Genomic DNA, 18,706 nt, shown 5'->3' on the forward strand with positions numbered 1-18,706 from the left:
ATGTCTTGAAGTTCAATTTTTCAAAGAAGCATTGCCTCGCTGCCGGTACTTGAAATTTTACAAAAGCTTCGTTTTGCAGATATGAAAACCAGCTTTGTTTTGACGCTTCGTTTGGTTGTGCTTGAAATGTAAATCAGGCGGCATCTTGTGTTCGTTCACTTCCCCAGACGCGAGGGATAAAAGGTATTCTTTTTCGGCATCTTTGAGCCTTATTTAGCGAAAGCCTTTGTTGTTTCCGACCGATAAAATAGCCCCATTTGCGATTGGCTCTATTACAATAGCGCCAATTTTCTCTTATTTCTTCACGAATGACCTGTAATCATTTGGCCGCCAAAGGTTGAAAGAAAGTGACATCTGTTTCACTCGCCAGCCAATCAGAGCGCTCATATCCGAGCCAATTTCCATAATTGGACACATTGACAAAACCCGACAGTGGGGTTTGTTGTTTGCAGATATGCACAAGAAACATGGATGGGGCAGAGAGACGAGGCTTCGTTTTGTTGATTTTCGTCCTTGTTATGTCTTCAGTGGGTAAGTGAACATAACGGAAATACAACTTAGGGAAACATTAAACTTTCACAGTGACGTTAGAAGATAGATTTGGTTTGTTAGCTTCTTTAAAGATTAAAAGCTCGGTTGTTCTGCTTCGATGGTTTGGTAGTTGTACGAGCAACCAATGATGAAAATATAGTGTCTACGAAAGTACTCGTTATTTGACGCCAACTTTGAACCCTTGAAGTAGCTACTTCTTCATTTCCTTTGGGGTTTGTCTTTTGGATAGGAGCGATAAAGTATTATAAGATCTGACGTGGTTTTGGTCGAGCATGTCGAATTTAAGCTTTACCTCAACCACTATTGGCATAAAATTTCACTTTGGGCTTGTTCCAGAACGTAAGACTTGTTGTTCCCTGAGCAGATTCTCTAATATTGAAATGTGTGCATATTTCAATAGTCAGCAAGTTAAATCTCTGCTTAGGGAAAACTCTCGATACTCTTTACCACAGTTGAATATAATTAATGTTTTTTACCAGTTGAACAAGGCACATCGATTCTGCTTTCCCAGAGTTGCTTTCATTTCACGCTGTGTTCGATTTACGCATCTCGCGGTACATAAGCTTAGATTTTCTCGACAGGTTTCATTTTCCATGCTTGGCTATTAAAACTTAAGAATTAAGCTTACGACTTCTTTTCTGCCATCACCTAGCCGCAAATCTCAATATTATTGAATTCAAAGGAGAGAGTTGGCAGAGATCACGAAAGCGCCTGTAGTGGTGACAAGTTGTGTTCTTCTTTAGTTTGTTTTCGTCAATCTCTTTGTCGGCTCGTATTTCTCTAAACTGCTAACGACTAAAGTATGCTTATAAGCTTCAAGCCTGAACTTAGGTTACCTGAAATAAAAGGATTATATTCTACAAGAATGTAAAATCCCCTGCACTCAAATGTATGAGAAGATAACATTGTCTGTTTGCTTTCTCAGTCACACATGTAAAATCTTTCATGTGGGAGAGCGTTTGCTTTTCGCTCGTCGTTTCGCCCGAGGCGGTTTACTGTTTTGAATATTTCACCAGTCAAACGCAGTTGGCTGGTTTTGATATCATGAGAAGCAATTTACATTGAATTAGTCACTACTTCATCTAAACATGAGATAGCTTGATAAACACTGATACTTAAAACAGATAAATGGGGTCAATTCCTCGATATTTGAACTCAGCCCGTGCTTTGAAGAAATTGCAGCGTATTTCTCGTGACTTCTCCTTTGCGTGCAATATATCTGCTGGCAGGCCATGCTAAAGCGATTTCCTGCACCGTCTAAGGGTCAATTTAAAATCTTTTGGGCAATTTCCTGTTCCATGACCCTGTTAACTACACTTCTGTTAAATTTTGAGAAGAAAACTCGCACATTTAAATAACATAAATTACGTATTAGGCTGAAAATGGCTGGTGCTTCACCAATGAAAAATTTGTGTTGTGGAAGTAAAAACAGAAAGGTTTCAGCCAACTTAAAAAGGAGTCAACTGTGCGACGGACTGGAAGAAATGCAAATTTGGGAACTGCCATCAATTTAGTGGTGTTTATTAGTAACACTGGAGATTAAAAAATAAGTTTAACTAAACACTTTGTTTTCCTCCTGGTATCTTAAGTCAAGTTCACTTTCCTATGTATATAAATCACTTGACGCCACTCTCTTTTGTCTGTGGGAGACAGGAAAAACATAGTAGTCACCAAAACTTATTGGACACCCTATATGTTTTATCTTTGGGACCTTTGGATTCTGTCAGTTTTGTTAAGAGCACAGTCCTGGTGAATAAGAACTTTAATTAAGTTACCTTAATTAAATTGTATTTATCTTTACAGTTTCTTATTTCTAGTCCTGGCGAAAAAAGCCAGGGTGTAAACTGGCAGGTATTTGATATCAAACAGTTGCCCTCTCTATTCCTAGCTTGGTTTAAGCTCAGAAATGTTCAGATAACTACTGATAGCAAAACATCAATTATCTGGATTAATTAATCAAGACTTAGGTCTGGATAATTGATAACACAAATACTAGCGAGGGAAATGCACGCATGGTGAAGTCCATGTTAGATTAAGGTGCATTATTTTAACAGATCATGTACATAATTATATACAAAGATTGGAATGTGACAGAAGTCAGTATAATCAAAAATTTTAAATTTTAAATGCTATTACCTTTTTAAGCTTTTTATTTTTTTAAACATTTCAGCGTATCTTTTAAAGTAGTTAGTTTTTATAGATATATATTATTTATACATGCTCTTTTTATTTTACGTTATACAGGGTCCCCGTTGATACCAGTCCTGCGACTGAAGGGGTCACCCTGTTTAAATATCGATTATTATTATTATTGTTATTATTATTATTATTATTATTATTATTATTATTATTAACGAGTCTGGATTATTGAGGTTAAATATAGTTGTTAGGCACTTTTGGTTTGTCCGAACACTTTGTGCAAAACATTGATTAACTGATTTGTTTTCCTTTTTGTTATAGAATCTAATGTCAAAAGCAACTGCACTGAAAGACGGTTGACATTATGTGAAGATCAATTCAATGAAAACACCCTGCCAGTTTGCCCTGAGGTGGTGGAACTGCAAGTTTGTCTTGCGGCTTGTGTAAATAATAAGGACTGGCCAAACCAAGTTGTAAGGCTCAAGTATGAAATACTTGTCAAGAAAATGAATTCTTATCCAGATTGTATTCCAGCAAGTAAAGGTATTGACATTTACCTGTCTGTATTACTCTGTGCAAGCAAGGATTATGTATACAGCTGTGTACCGAGACCTCATCTCTCTCTCTCTCTCTCTCTCTCTCTCTCTCTCTCTCTCTCTCTCTCTCTCTGGGGGAGTGATAGATAACTAGTATTTTCAGTGACACAGATTCAATATATTTTTGCCATCATCATGTACTTACCGCTCAGTCTTTTACACGTTATGCACATTAACGTCGTGTCTGACAGGTCGCTTATTTCTTTTGTTGAGATACATGTGAATATCAGACTTTGATACAGCACTATTGATTAAAAACAACCTACAACAGTTGATATTGTAACTCGAGAACTGTCACAAGGACTGTTACTTGTGCAAAAAATCACAAAACCACCTGTTATTCCAGAAAATATTCATATCCTTGCTATGGATGGTTTTTTAGTTTGACCCTACCCCACCCCTTCCCCAATTCCTTTCGGAGATTTTAGTTTCAGTTTCTACTTTCCATGAAAAATTTTGGCTCTTGAGACCTCCCTTGGAATCCCCAATAACCCCTCTTGGGGTGGGGGGCATATGAACATTTTCTTGAACTTCGCATTATCTAGTCACATTATTCTGAGTCAATACATTTAATATTATGTTCAGAGAAAGCAGTCAGTATGTGATTTGGTTTTCTAATCAGTCTCTTTTATATCAGGGACTAAATTTTATGTTTTGAAATTTTAATTTTTGGGGAGGTGTACTTATTGGAGTAGGTGCTTATTAAAAAAATGTCAATCAAGGGGGAGCCTCTTGTTAGTTAGGGGTGCAGGCTTATTGGAGGAAGGGCATTGAAACAAATTGTTACCAATAGTGCATTAGTTTCTGATGTCAAAATTTCTCCTCTCTCTACAGTTCATAAAAAAGAATGTAATGAGAAACATGTCAATAATTGCTACCAACAGTATAACCAGAATGCAACATCAATTTGCCCTGAGGTGAAGAAACTGCGAATATGCATCAGCGAACTTACAGGGTGTCATGCCATGAAGCACCCAAAATTTGTGTTATCCATAGATATCCTTGAAAAACACAGAGAATGCTTCTTTGTAAACTACTCTCGGATATTGGAAGTCCTCAAAAAGAAAGGTTAGTAGAAGTGGTTAGACTTTTTGCAGTGCTGGGGAATCCTGCCTTTCAAACTCCCCATTAGCTTTTAGAACAACCATTATGTAATCATTAGTTGCACTATCACCTCTGTCGCCATGTTTTCATGACTGACCACAAAAATTTCAAAGGCACAATCTTGACAAGAGTCAGATGCTCACATCTAACTGTTTTGTGCAGAGTGGAATCAGATGGGTCAACATTTTAACTTGCACATGCACCAAACAATGAAACCATTTAAGTTTGAAAAACTTGATTCGGAGGAGAAATTTCACTGAATGAGAGAAAGCAGATCACATGTTCTAAAGGCATCCATGTTGGAGGCTCGATCAATACCCTCAATTTGCACCCCATCAACATCTCGATCAATACTCGATCAACACTTGATCAAGAGTTGGTTGATAGTGGCAGAGTTTCGACCGACTCATGTATCGATCGATGGCATGTCTGCAAGAATTAGTTGACTGTCGAGTGAATTTCGACGGAAATGCAAATCAGGTGTTGAGTTAGTATTGATGGAGATGTCAATCAAGTGTTGATAGAGATGATGATCCAGTACACATGATATGAGAAAGCAATGCTTTCAAATAAAATATTTGTCCTCTGCTGCAACAGGATTAATGTTCGTAATCTTAGCTCTGTCTTCTTGTAGTTGTTATTGATCAATCTGAATCCACATAGATGGGCAACAAGAATTTTGTTAAGGAAATCACTGACTAAGAGACTGACTGTGAGGATTTTACATGCCCCAAATTCTCAATCAAATTATATATGCTGTTGGAAAGGGTTAAAAACTTATTGAAATGTGTTCTTTTCTTTGTTTAATTAGATGATGACAAGAAAGTAGACAAACCATCCCAAGCCACCAAATCCCCTAAAACAGGTAAGAAAATAGTATAAGAGGGTTTCATCCAGGTTTTAGTTGCACAGCTCCAATTACCACCGTTATAATAATTATTAGAGTTATCAGAGTTGCACAGGACTCCAGATGGAGTGGCCTGCGTCATTGTGTTGTGTTTATAGTCTCACAGAGCCTCTCTCCACCCAGGTGTATTTAAATGGGCCAAGTGTATCCCAGTTTCTATAGCATTAAGCAACTAGTTCCCCTCTGGATGGGATGCCAGTCCATCGTTCCCCTAACGCAAATTTGCTAGTACTCTTTAATACGCCCAGGTGGAGAGGGGCACTCGGAGAGTTGAGTGTCTCGCCCAGGAACACCACGCCTGTCTTACAGTATGACTACTCAAACCGGGCCACTTGTAAAGGAGTTAACCAATCAGAACGTTACTTGAGAACAAGGGATGGGGATCTTTTTCTCAAATAAACCAATAACATTGAAGAATACAAATAGTAGTCCTTTTAAAACAAAGTTGAAAACCCAACAAAGTGCAAAGTGTTGCAAACCTCTCAGGAAACATTGCCACTTGTTGATTGGTTAGTTTGGATCCTAAATTTTGTATGCATTTCAATGGTTTTGGTTTAGTTGTTGCAAAATGAGTGCTCAAGGTCAATTGTGCGAGCAAGATTTACAATTATGATAATTCGCCATTAGGAACTGAATTTCTAAGAGTTTATATAACGTAGAGGAGTCGATAGTGTTTATGTTTTCACATCAAACAGACCATTACTTATGGTCATTAGAAGCTACTAGTCCATTGTTCTCAGGTTACATTTTGATTGGTTAGTTTTCTTCTAGGTGGCCCGGTTCAAGTAGTCTCACTGTGATCCTTTTGTTTAAGACGGGAACGAGCCTGATTGAATCTGTCTTGCTGATGAGGAATTACTTACAATTACTGTTTATTGTGTTTTCTTTTCTAGTAGAAACTAGTTCTGTGACAAGCATAAATACCACGAAAAAATCTCAGGAAAGTAAACTTGAACCAGAGACTGGACATCTTCCATACACATTTGTAGTCGTGGCAACAGTGTGCACCTGTATGTTTTTAGTAGTTCTTGTTGTCTTCAGTATTGTGCGGCATACAACACTTTCAAAACGTCAAAGGAACTCATCAATTGAAAGAGCTCCTATGAGAATAAGTATTCGATCACGTAGTCCAAGACATAGAACTAGACATCATCGACATCATCGTAATAGTAGGGGACGTGTTGTCATTCATGGTACACGACAGACTGTCTCGGGGTTCTTTGAGGGAAATGTTGCACCTCCGCCTTACAGTGCAGTACTGGATGATAATGAAAGCGTAAGGGCGGGCGATCCGCCGCCGCCATATCGACCTCCATCTTGTATGGCTTTAGGTGTTATTGTATGAAGCACAGTTGTGATGCACACTGCTTAAAAGATCATCATGGTTTTGTTCAGTGCCAGTGGGAACTTCATATTGGAGTCTTGGTTTCAAACAGTCATAGTTGTGGAACTTCCAGCAAACCTTCAAGAAACTCATCAAACTTCTGTCCAACTTATGCCCAGGACGTCGCAGTTGTTCAAGTTTCAAATGAGAATAGATCATATTTGTTTTCCTGGTATTGGACTGGAGCTGCAACGTGTGACAAAAGTGTTTGGAAGGTTATCTATTTTCCTGCCCCCATCCCACCAATATCGATTGTCGGTTTTCCAAAAAACTTGTCCACACCATGTTCTTCAATAAAACTTCAACATTAACATAGGAGAAAGGGGGCTGTAAAACCCCTCAGTCATGGTAATAGTTTGGGTCAAAATATATCGCAATTACTGCTGTACTGTTACAACCTTCCCCACAAATTTTGTTGTCTGTTGTAGCTTGCAATGGAGGCTATTGTGGGAGGGGGTTGTTATTAAAAAGAACTTCACGTCGTAGTCCTCTCGGAAGCCTCCATTTCAAGCAAGTCCTAGGCCAATGCCAAGATTACAAAATAATGTGGTCTATTAGCTGAGGACAGAAGTTAGAATTTTAAGAAAGATGTACATATATGCAGACAGTTTTAATGGAATTTATAAGAGATTTGTTTATGGCATTCTTGCCAAGGTTACATTGTACTTGTAATTGCATGCATTTTCACAAAGTTAGAGTTTGAATGAAGAAGTCATCAGTTCATTTGGATGAGAGCATCCTGCTTGAGTGGTTAACTTTTCGTGGAGGCAACAGGTATTATTTTCATCTATATTCCTCTGTTGAATGTAAACATACAAATCTTCCTCACTGTCAAGACGAGTAATTTATTTGTCTTATTGACAGTGAGGAGGATTTGTGTTGTTACAATAATCTGCTTGCCTATATACTTAGCAGAATTATTCTGTTCATACTAGCTCTTGCCTGTCATGCTGTAAGGAATATTTTTTCCCGAAAAGGCATGCATTTGTTTGCAAAACCATTCGCAGCAAAAAGGGACTACGGTTTTCTCAGTGGAGGTTTAAAAGAATGTAGAGGTTGGCATTGGTGTGCCAATCATTATCAATCATATGCTCATTGGCAAACCCGTCAAGAGAGGCTCAAAAGTTCTTAGGCTCGATTTCTGCCGCTTTCTTGAGTCTGGTCTCCGTGTGTCCTCTGGGGAAGAGCACAGGCTCCTTTCCCAAACAGCACCTGATAATCGAGCCTAAAAAGCTCCATACTGACCAGATTTGATACCTAAATTTGTCAGCGTTAGTCATTAGTCTCCTTTGCAGCTGTGAGCATTCCATAACAACTCAAACAACAACTGTAAAGGAGAGCAGAGAGTCATCTGTAGGCTGAAAAGTTCCATTCTGACAAACTACTAATGCAGAAATTGGTTTGGTATTTGAATTTATCATTGCTACGTGCATTTCTTAGACAACAGAAGCTAACCCTGAATGGTTGCATTTGTTGAGAAGTGTTTCTGCTGTGAGATCCTGTAAAAATTTATTTACCCACAAAATTGTCATATAAACTTTTTTTAAACAGCGATGACCCTTCTTTAAAACTCGTATCGATGAAAATACATAATAGAGTAGACCAGGATTACACTGGTTGGCTATTTTTACTAATATCTGACAAAAGTAGTAACCTTTAGCAGTTGGTAGCTACCTAGTCCTGCATATGAATGTTTCTTTTTTTTTTTTTTCAGTGTTGGAACAATTTTACCACTTAACATTGATAAATAAGTACAAGAGTCCATAAATAACGAATTGACAATACAAAAATTAATAAATAACCCACAATCAGAAATGGTGGTGTGTTGATAACAGAGTTAGTTTTCCCATTTACAAAGTATCAAAAGTAATCCATCTTGTATCAGTTTTGTCTTAGAGTGTTTGTCAATTGAGTGTTGAAAGTAATCAGGCAATAGACCAATTTGGATATATTAAAATTCAGCTTAACACAATAGAACTCAGTGCGAGGCTCTGGGGAATAAACCCCACAAACTCTGTAGTTATTTCCCAGAACCTCGTACTGACGTCTATTGTTTTGGGCTGAATTTTAATATATCGAAATTGGTCTAGTACTTTGGTTTTGGTTTTACTACGGTTGGAGATTGGCTCAGTATTCTAATTGCTAAGTAATTGGTTTGCTTTTGGTTTAACAACACTCCGAAACCACTCTACTACGCTATGTGATATGTCTGAGAAACTTGTGTCACTTTTTCCTCCAATTATCAGGAATAAAGCCAAAACCAATTGTGACTAAGTTGCACAAGTTTTGTGCAGTTTAGCACCTGGATTTTTGTGTGTTCGCAATTGGCAAAGAGTGATCACCCTGGTTTTGGTTTCACTACAGTCAATTGAAAATATCCAGTGTGTACATATAGAAGGGCAGTTACCTTGGAGCAAATGGTCTGGGTTCGACGCCTGCAGCTCTCGATAACCATCATGCGTTCTTTGACAAGATACTTGTCACAGTGTTCATCCCCACCAAGTTGTAGAACCGACGAGCTTGGGGTTACCAGCATGCCGTCCCGGGGGGGTTAGGAATAAATAGAAGTACCGCCTTGATTGGTCATTGAGCTCGAATGCGGATTAGAAGATTAGAAGTGATGTGACGTTTCAAATCCCCATAATCCCCCAACATTGGGGCGACCTGCACCGTTTACTAGATTCCTTATAATACGGCAAACGAAACGATAAGTAAACAAACAAAACAATGCTCCAAGCCTTAAGAACAAAGGGTGGTGCCTTGGCACGAGAACCTTCGTTTCTCGTGCCAAGGTCCTGCGAAAAGGGCTATGGGGACGAGAATGGAACGAATCAAAAGGTTCACTTACCTCGTTCCTTGGGTATCTCTGGGCGAGGGGAAGAGAGACCCCTGAGAACGAGGTTGACACTCCCCCTCTATGCTGTGACAAGGGACTATCGCTCGAACTCTCTACGGCGATTAGATTTCAAGTTGATAATTAGCTTAAGTGTTTTATATCCTCACTCGACCCGGTACGTAGCTTGTGGACTAGCCTGTATAGCAAGCCAGTCCCGCCGATTTGTGCTCTCGTCCCAATGGATCTTGGCGCGATCAGCAGGCGAGAGACTTTTGCGCTCGCTGGTTGCGCTCGCTAGCTCACGCATGTGTGACTCGGTCTGGCATTACATTTTGTGTTGGTCTCATGTAAATGGTAAAAACACAAAAGGTAATATATAATACAAGATAGAACCGGGATGAACTTGCACCTGTATATGAAAGACGTACTGATATCGTGTAAACCGTCTCCGAAATTCAACGCAGCAATATTAGGCAGGCACTGGGGAAATGTGGTATTGGAAAAGTGAAAACAAGCTATTGCGCCATCCTCTTGACTTGTTTGCGTTTTCCATAAATACTGGATGTTCCTTGAAGAAGTCTGTTTTCGTCCAAGCGAACAAGGCTTTACTCCCAGCTTAAGTCGAATTCCGAAAACAACAGTTATTTGTGTGTTATTTGCGTGAATCTTGGTGAACTCAATATCCGTCAGTACTTTTTATTTCATCCGTTTTGAAATCACTGACGATCCTTACTATTTGATTGGCTCTCAGCAGTGCAATTTATTCACAAATCGCACCTGTTTTTGCTCTAAATCGCATCTTTTTCCCAGCCAATGAGAATGGAACATTAGAACAAAACAACCAATCAGATTTCAAGACTTACTTTTAAAGTAACCAAATATATTGTAAGAAAACTAGCGCGATTTATTCACGAATCGCACAATTTTTTTGCTCTAAAGTGATCACATCTTTTTCTATTTTGCATACCCGCAAAATGAGTTTTAAAAGCGTTTCCGGTTCCGCTTTTTTACCAAACCGGCAACAGGATCAAAAATATATTTAGCACTTACCAAAATCCTGTGTTACATGTAAGGCGATTTAATTGTGCCATTTCAAAAGGGATGCAACAAAGTGACAATTGAACAATACGTGTCATGCAATTTTAGTCTGAAATGCTACTTGTGATTTCAGACCAAATTGCACTCCACTCAATCCAATTACCATTATAAATGAATACCGAACCACGTGATAAGAGAAAGTGAGAAAATTCTAGTGTGATATTGGGTGTCCTGACCAATAACCCACAATTTTAGTTGTGGTATTTCATCGTTTCTAAACCTGGTATCGCGGTACTTGCCAAATTCCTTGCGGCTACTGTGGTTATCGGTATCCCATATCGTCCGCCGCAGTATTGTTCAAGTTGGCTCGCAGGTTTACCACAAGCTTACTATCATTGCATGTTTCAAAGATTTTAAGGTTTCGTGAAAGCGCAGTTTGTATTTAGGGTGGACGATATTTTTTTAGAAAAAATGTTGTAAACGGTAACAAGTTTTATTCTTTTTTGTATTGTTTCGGCCTGGTGTTACTCCTAGAAAAAAACTTGGTGGAGGTGTGCGTCGAACTTCTTAAAATCCTTACCCGACTTCAGACCCGACCCAAAATTCCGTGCCGTATTGCAGGCCCGAATCTACCAAAAGAAGCTCCGTCACGGTATTTTCAGTTATTTTGCTCACCTACAAAATCATCTTCAAATTTAAGGAAACCTGAAAATAGTAGTATATTAAGATAGAACAACATCAAAGAGGCAATAATAAACCATAAAGACACAAGGATGGTCTAGGATGGAGAAGATTGACACAGATTACAAAAGACGAACTTGAAAAATTTAGGCTAAACTTCCTAGATGCACAAACCGTGACGTAGCTTCTTTAAAACACACCCAATTCATACCAAACATACCCAGTTCAAAGACCAGAGTACACAAACTATACCCTAGACCAAAACGGTTCAAACTCCATAGCTTTGACGCCGAACAAATCTATATAGCCCATGTAAAGAAGTACCCTTCCGAAACCTCATAAGCTTCCCTTGTAAAATATTCGTCGCCGAAAGAAAACAAACAGCCAAGATAAACAATTTGGCGTTTTGAGCTCGAAGAGAGAAGAGTGAGCCTGCTACTTCTCGAAGAATGTGTAAACCTACAGTTACGACAATGGCTCGATTTAGCGCTCTAAACTCGCAACAAGCGCACCTAAATTACTCCCCCACCCCCGCCACTCCAAAAAAATTACCCAGACGGGAGAATGTGTTAAATGTTTGCGGTCAAACCCTTACAGCAGCCGTGCCGTGTTGCTGTTGCCGTGATGATGACGCACAAACAGAAATAAAATTGAAATTCAAGTGCACACCGTTTGAATCATTTAATTTTATCATACCTAAATATGTGAGTGTTCTTCAGTTTCCGCCTATACAGTTGATTCGAAATTAACCGCGAATTTCTTTTGATTATGAGCCTCGTTTCTTCACTTCTCTTAGACTCTGATTAGAAAAGAGCAGCAACATTCTAAGCCCCCATTATTCCTACTTCAGCCCGCGGAATGTTTCATAAAGCTGTGAAAACAGTCAAAACTGTCGATCTTCGACCGATGAATTTGACAGTCTTCCAAGCGGTACTCTATATGGAGTTGTACATGAAGCACCGTTGAAATCATCTAATCATCGTCACTGGAACTTTCTCCCGCGGTCCCCGCTAGAAAACACCCCAAGCGACCCGCGCTTCTCCTACCAAGGCCGAAACCTGCGCTGGCGAGATCTTTGCTAGGATCAATAACTTTGAAGTCTGTGTTCTTGTCCTGAGAGCTCAAGTCTTTCCTTTGAGTATACCTAAACGGCAGCAGAGGTGCTCTCTGAGTTGCCAAATTTGGTCTCAAAGGTCCTTCTCTGCTCATGAACAAAACATTTTTATTTGTCCTGTAAAGAACACTTTTTCCTGCGAAACCATTCGCTATAGAATGCAGAGTTCTGGTGCCAAATGGGTTTAATCCTGACGAATCGTTAGTTAATTTTTTCTGTTGCCCATTAGAATTTAGCGGAAGTTTTTCCGATGTTTTCACTTCCGATGTTTCGCCGATGCTTTTAGCAAGCTCTTCAGAAGCTTTGTTGACATTCGCGTCCATCATAGTGGTACGCTGTTTCCATTTTTCCTTAGCACTGTTCATAAGATCGTCCATTGACTCGGACCACCCCAGAAGGTCGACGAGTTTCTGAACGCCTTCGACAACGTCCCCGCGCTGAACTACATCGTTTGAGCGTTTCTCCCAGCGCCGAGAAAACGGGCCCACGATTTCCCTGTTTAGAAGAAGGCGGGGCGTTGAACGATCAACGGCACTCGCTATTCCTGCAAATGGCTCCACCTGCGGCGAAATACAAAATGCAAAACGTCATAAGATGCAACCTCGTTCCCAGGGTCTCTCATCTTATCGCCCCCTGGAGCGAGCGACGGTAAGATGGGGACGGTAAGATGAGAGACCCTGGGAACGAGGTTGCATAAGATGGTCTCTTTGCAAATTTGTAAATACCATTTTATCCCCCAGGGGAGACTCCCAAAAAAAGGAAGGGCGTGCTCGTCATACCTTTTAGGAGTTAAAAAGGCAGTTTTGCTACCTCTCAGGGTGTTTCGTCTCAAAAGGTCCACAGCGGGAGCTTTTACGGTACCCCTTAGGGTATTGAGCCGAAAACATATGACAGGAGATAATGTGTTGTTTTACAACTGGTACCTCTTAGGGGTGAAAAACATTTAAAGCCACGCCCACAAAACAGGATCTTGGGACCTCTTGGGGATTCTTTTAAAAATTTCCAATGAGCAGCCCCCGGTTTTTGTTATATGAGAGTCCCCCCCGGACATTTTACATGAGGTACAGACAAGGTGTCAAATGAAGCTATTATCTGTGCGTCTGACAGCAAATAACCTCTCCAAAAATTATAATAAGTATTATCTAGAATGTACACTGCAAACAAAGTGCATACATACGTTCTGTACAAGACAATTGAAAATACTGCATTGATCAAATTTTAGGGTGTGCTAGTTAACGTTGCCCAAACTCCCAAGGTGTATTATGTCTGGACAGGCAGGGGAGGGGGAAAGAGGAATCCCTGAGGGGCATGATAACTGTATACCATATTCTGCTGGGAAGCTAGACTGTCGTTAGAGCCACCTGTTCACACTCTCTGCCACCTTGAGGACTATGGAAGGTGGAAAAATGAAGGTAGTATATATTTTTTTGGGAGATTAGTTGTTAGCCTCCTATGCATATGCAAATTATGGTCCTTGGGCCCGTCACACAATCTGAAGATCAATGCTACCCTAGATTTACAGTGAGACAAATGAAACGGAACTGAGCATAAGTTTCACTTCAAAGGCATTGCCCTGACCTCTAATGAGGTGCCCATGATTAAAAGAAGATCGCACTTTGGAAAATCCACGATGTAGGAGTAAAACTTCTTGGGCAAATCTTCACCAAAGAAAACAATGTCTGGCTTTATTACACCCTGAAAAAAATAACAATAGAGATTCAATGAAAACGCAGAAATTTTGGGGTGGTTTGAAACTTTTGAAAACTTAGAATTGTTTAGACAGAGGCTGATTTTCCACCAAGCACCTTTTGTTCCCATAGAAATGTTACCGGTAATTTTTCAAACTTTCCAACCACCATGAAATCTTAAACTGCTGATAATTTCATTTCAATGTTTCCATTTCTGGCAACCATTTCAAGACATTTTGCTATGATTTTTATTAGATTGCAAAGGTTATTGTGTTCTTTTTGACTTGAGAATCTTTTTAGGGTCGTGACAAGTACACCCTGCAAGTAGAGCCTTTCTTATGGTACATAATGATGCCTTGTACCAAGAAAAAAAGAGATCAAGGAGGCTCTGCTCGCAGGGTGGACAAGTATGAAAGCACAGGAAATGTGATCATCAATTTTGTAGCTTCGAAAGAAGTCTTGATATGCCAGCTGACAGACTTGTAATGAAATGAAACAAAGAAAAAAATGTAAAAGTTATTTCTTTACCCACGAAATACAGAAATATAGGTGTCATGAACTTGTTTTAAAGTGTTTGTGCATCCAGATTGATTGATTTGAATTTGGAGGTCTCCATCTCACAATTTAAAAAGCCAGTGAAAATGTCTTGCGGCCTGCAAAGAAAAGTGCTTGTCTCATCTTCTCACAAAGTCTCGCAATTACCATTCAGCACAACAAAGCAATGATGGACTCGACCTACATATAACATGTTGGTCCATAATTCAAACTGTTGCCACATCGTTGGCAGGCAAGCTCTTGCTCCCTTTTCAACTCAAACTCACTTGAACTAGTCTTTTAGTATATATCAATAAAACTCCCAGTTCACATGCAGGTCAATTGCCTTTTACTAGCTTTGTTACTCACTGTACATCTTGGGCTGGAGCATCTTGGAATGTCACCATCCATGATTGTTTGCTGTGCATATACAAAAAAAAAGATTCCTGTTCTTTGAAATGAAATAACAATATACATCAACAAACTATTCACAAAAGCATTCATCATAAAATCACTGAGTCGCATGACAGGGAAAAACTTAGGGTCCCAGACTCCCCCTGAAAGATCTCTTCTGCAGCTCACACCCCCACTCTCTAACCCCACCCCATTCCAATTTCTGCCCTCATCCAGAGCATCTGAATCCACCACTGAATATGTTGGTAAGTTTAGTCTCTCTCTGAGACAAATAAAACATTGTGGGTCCAAAGTTGAGGCTTGACTTCAGTAAAATGTAAGACACCTTCAAATGAAAAAGTGAGTTACTTGAAGTGTTCTTCCAACATTCAAAGGGCATTGTTGTGCCGATAAAACAATACCAGCACAATAATCAATAGCTACACGTGTACAGCACAATACCATCTTCAAACATCTTTTGTAGTTCATGTGTGCTCATTTCCTGACATTGTACCTTTATTTGTTCTCCATCATAGCTCTTCTGACATCTTATACATGAAGCTGTTGAAAATGTCCCATGAGCCTCCACAAGCTTTCCCGCTGGGACTTCAGCCACTAATTGAATAAAAAACATACAATTTACTTCCTTGAACTTTTGAGTGTAAACAAAAAACCCAACCATCTGCACAAAAAAAATAATTGTACTATTACAGTACTAATTAAAGTGATCCATGTACTGTTTTCAGATTGATCATTACTCAGCTATGCTTAATTCTTTGTTTTACGATAACAAAAACATCAAAGAAAACTAACTGTTGAAATTTAGCAAGCTTACATCTTTCCAGCCCATCAATGTTTTGTGTGTACATTCTCAACAGCAGTCCTTTGTCGTGCAGAAGCTTTACAAAGTAGTGCACGTAATTTGGTTGGTAATTTCCTGGGTACAAGCTCTTTGCCAGGCAGAAAAATGGTCTTGGATCATACCAAAAGAAGTCCAGGTCAAAAATAGCTGTTGGTTCTGGGATTCTGTACTGTTGTAAGTTGTCATAAAGTCCAGTTCCTGGTGTCCTGAATGGAAAAAGGGGAAAGTTGAATGCTAAGGTTAGCATTAAAATTGCAGGTAAACAGCTGTTTTCAGTGTTGTAAGGAAATAGTGCCCATCTGTTGACCTGTCATGTCAAGTCAGCTTTCTGATCATATACATGGTGGATGTTACAAGTTAGTCCTAAATTTACCATTTGAAACAGTTGTGATTGCTGTGTCACAAATTTAGGACTGACTCCTTGGAATGGACAGAGGAGGACACTACTCCAGAGGTTGTGTCATTTGCCAAAACTATGAGCAAGAAGGTCAGTGACCAGCAGCTATGTTTTAACCACCTTATCTCAAAAGATCTGAGAGAAACCAAATGCTGCATCAGAAGGGTTTTTGTTGATTCACTTGAAAATTGAAGTACTGAGGAGATCACCTAATCGCCACAAAAAAAGTAAAATGCTCAAATCTCAGTTGCATCTTGATATGTTGGTGGACTGCTTTCAAAACAATGATAATGTTCTCTCTCATCAACATTTATGACACTGGATAAGAGGATGGTGAAAAAAGCCTACATGTTTATATTATACACAAGACATAGGATTGATATTCTCCCAGTATGGTCCTCAGACTAGGTTAATAAGTTATCTGGACCTCAACCTTGATCAATGATTTAAGTACCTACAGCTATTCTTCGTGAACTCCTCATTTAAATTTTGCTATCAGGGAGAAGTTGTGTGCGAGTTAAGCCTTCCTGGCAAGGACATGACACAGTCACCCCAACCATAGCTGATGTCACAGACAAACTTAACCATACATTGAATTCCAACAGTTGAGATTGCCTATGGTTCAAGCTATCTAATCGGAGTTTATATTATTTACCTGAAGTCTGGTATACCACTAGGAGTGCTGATTCCAGCACCAGCCATGACAATAACATTCTTGCATTTGTCTTCCTTTATGAGATTCACAATGTCTTCTATTGAATTTATAGCATAAGAGCTTAATGCTCGAACATGGCTGGATTTTGACTTCCTGGGAGATGTGCTTTTAGACCGTGACGGTGGAGGAGGATTTGGGGTTATAGAGAGCTTTCTAAAGGATGAAACTAATCCACTGTCAGATTTATTTGCTGCTAACGCACTAGTCCTTTGCTTGATAGGACGTTTCAGAGGGCTGACTGATCGTACTGATCCACTGCTTGAGGACTTTCGCACAGGTGATTTTCTGGGTGACACCTTGGGCAGGCTTTGAGTCTTTGTGGATCGCATGAGAACTGAAAATGAGAACGGAAAAACAGAATGATATACATTGTCAACTTTCATGAATGTAGCACAATCACATTATTTTCTGTTATTCTTTTCTTTCTCTATTCCAGGACCGTTAGTTATTAAAAACACATTGTTACACCGGCAATAGCAGTTCAAGATTTCACTGTGGCTACATGTCCGGCAGCCGAACAGGTTTCTTAAAATACTCCGTGTCCGGCAGTGAGACTTTTAAAGTAAAACAACATAAAATGAACATTATGAAAGGCGACCCCACGAGGAATTGAACACAGGTTGCTGGCCTAGTAAGCGATACTGATGACCACTGCGCCACCACTACCAGCTGGCCATCTTTGAAATTTTTTCAGTATTAATCGAGTTACCCTTAGCATTATTGAAAGCTAACCATAAACAGGCTAACTGCAAAGCTATTTAGCCTAACTGGAGTGCTTTTTAGGCTAAGCGGAGTGCTATTCAAACGTTTTGACTGCCGGTTTTTTTTTTTGTTTTTTTTTTTTTATTTACCAATAACATACGTTATTTACATTAAAGTTACTTACAGAAGAATAAAATATCTACAATTAACTTACAATCAAAAATAAATATATAATTAGCTTACGATAACAACTCTACAATGTACAATGATGAGGAAAACTGCCGGTTATTTTATAATAGTCTACGTTATAAATCCAGATATACCGGGTGCCGGGCTCACCAAAATTAGTACTCAGCCATATAAACAAGGATTTGACATTATTAAGTGAAATTTAAAAAAAAATAATTTTGACTGCCGGACACGAAGTATTTTGAAAATCCTGTCCGGCTGCCGGACGTAGAGACACAGCGTCAAGATTTTGGAGTCAAAATACGATATTGCCCCCGCAATAAGTCAACTTTCAAGCCAAGTGCTGCGGTTCCACAAATTAACTTCAATATTCAACAACAACAACCTGCATGAATTTTGTTCTTCGAGTATCAAGAGTTGCGATTCAGATAATCAAAGTTCAAAGAGCCAAACGAAGACAATATGACTAATAATTAAGCTTACATATCGCACAATTGAACGAAATGTTGTCGCAGCACGCACGATCCAGATACACAAATTGAGTGATGGAAACCTTCAAACAAGGTTCCTTTGCTGAAATGCTTTCTAAGCGGTTCCCTTATTTCGATTAAACATCCATGGAAGAAAGTCAGGAAGTGTCTGTAAACCAATGTAAACATCCGATTGAAGTCCAGTAACCAAGGAACTTCTTTGTAAAGGATTACGCAAAAAGTCGCAAAACCGTAATAATTCTTTTTCGCTTTTTCGTAAAGATAAAATTCAGAAGAAGAATGGCTCAATCTAGAAAAGTATTGGCAGGAAAAACAATTCAACAGGCTGAATTTACCTGTCCGAAAAAGGAATGCGACGGCCGCCATTACCCGCAACTAACTAGC

At 39.3% G+C, this 18,706-nt stretch overlaps 2 protein-coding genes across 4 annotated transcripts; one reads left to right on the forward strand and one right to left on the reverse strand.

Moving 5' to 3' along the window:
* Nucleotides 1-415: 415 nt before the first annotated feature.
* On the forward strand, nucleotides 416-8,621 carry LOC145488957 (uncharacterized). Of its 2 annotated transcripts, none has more exons than XM_081467817.1 (5): nucleotides 416-531; nucleotides 3,013-3,234; nucleotides 4,122-4,355; nucleotides 5,203-5,256; nucleotides 6,195-8,621. In XM_081467817.1, exons 1-5 carry the CDS (start codon nucleotides 468-470, stop codon nucleotides 6,641-6,643), a joined length of 1,023 nt encoding a protein of 340 aa, XP_081323943.1. In that variant the 5' UTR covers nucleotides 416-467; the 3' UTR covers nucleotides 6,644-8,621. The 2 variants fall into 2 exon arrangements, with proteins under 2 accessions (XP_081323943.1, XP_081323942.1); XM_081467816.1 differs by having other exon boundaries at nucleotides 417-531; nucleotides 6,192-8,621.
* Nucleotides 8,622-10,403: 1,782 nt separating this feature from the next.
* LOC145490543 (uncharacterized) lies at nucleotides 10,404-18,688 on the reverse strand. 2 transcript variants are annotated; one of them, XM_081469648.1, is made up of 7 exons: nucleotides 18,658-18,688; nucleotides 16,881-17,274; nucleotides 15,802-16,034; nucleotides 15,481-15,581; nucleotides 14,943-14,993; nucleotides 13,930-14,046; nucleotides 10,404-12,911 (listed from the first exon to the last, which is right to left on the reverse strand). In XM_081469648.1, the coding sequence occupies exons 1-7, from the start codon at nucleotides 18,686-18,688 to the stop codon at nucleotides 12,210-12,212; spliced, it is 1,629 nt and encodes a 542-aa protein (XP_081325774.1). In that variant the 3' UTR covers nucleotides 10,404-12,209. The 2 variants fall into 2 exon arrangements, with proteins under 2 accessions (XP_081325774.1, XP_081325773.1); XM_081469647.1 differs by lacking the exon at nucleotides 18,658-18,688 and having other exon boundaries at nucleotides 16,881-17,753.
* Nucleotides 18,689-18,706: the final 18 nt, after the last annotated feature.

The sequence above is a fragment of the Orbicella franksi genome, chromosome 6 (assembly GCF_964199315.1).
Source record: "Orbicella franksi chromosome 6, jaOrbFran1.1, whole genome shotgun sequence".
In the NCBI taxonomy this organism is placed as follows: Eukaryota; Metazoa; Cnidaria; class Anthozoa; order Scleractinia; family Merulinidae; genus Orbicella; species Orbicella franksi.

Excerpts from the sequence above, each read along its gene's own strand:
- LOC145490543 (XM_081469647.1), bottom strand. The coding sequence starts at position 17,323 with ATGAAAGTTGACAATGTATATCATTCTGTTTTTCCGTTCTCATTTTCA. Across the intron at positions 15,582-15,801 it reads CATTGATGGGCTGGAAAGAT|TGGCTGAAGTCCCAGCGGGA; the intron begins GTAAGCTTGCTA and ends TTATTCAATTAG. Across the intron at positions 14,047-14,942 it reads GCTCCAGCCCAAGATGTACA|GGTGTAATAAAGCCAGACAT; the intron begins GTGAGTAACAAA and ends TATTTTTTTCAG.
- LOC145488957 (XM_081467816.1), top strand. The coding sequence starts at position 468 with ATGGATGGGGCAGAGAGACGAGGCTTCGTTTTGTTGATTTTCGTCCTT. Across the intron at positions 3,235-4,121 it reads TTGTATTCCAGCAAGTAAAG|TTCATAAAAAAGAATGTAAT; the intron begins GTATTGACATTT and ends CTCTCTCTACAG. Across the intron at positions 4,356-5,202 it reads GGAAGTCCTCAAAAAGAAAG|ATGATGACAAGAAAGTAGAC; the intron begins GTTAGTAGAAGT and ends TTGTTTAATTAG.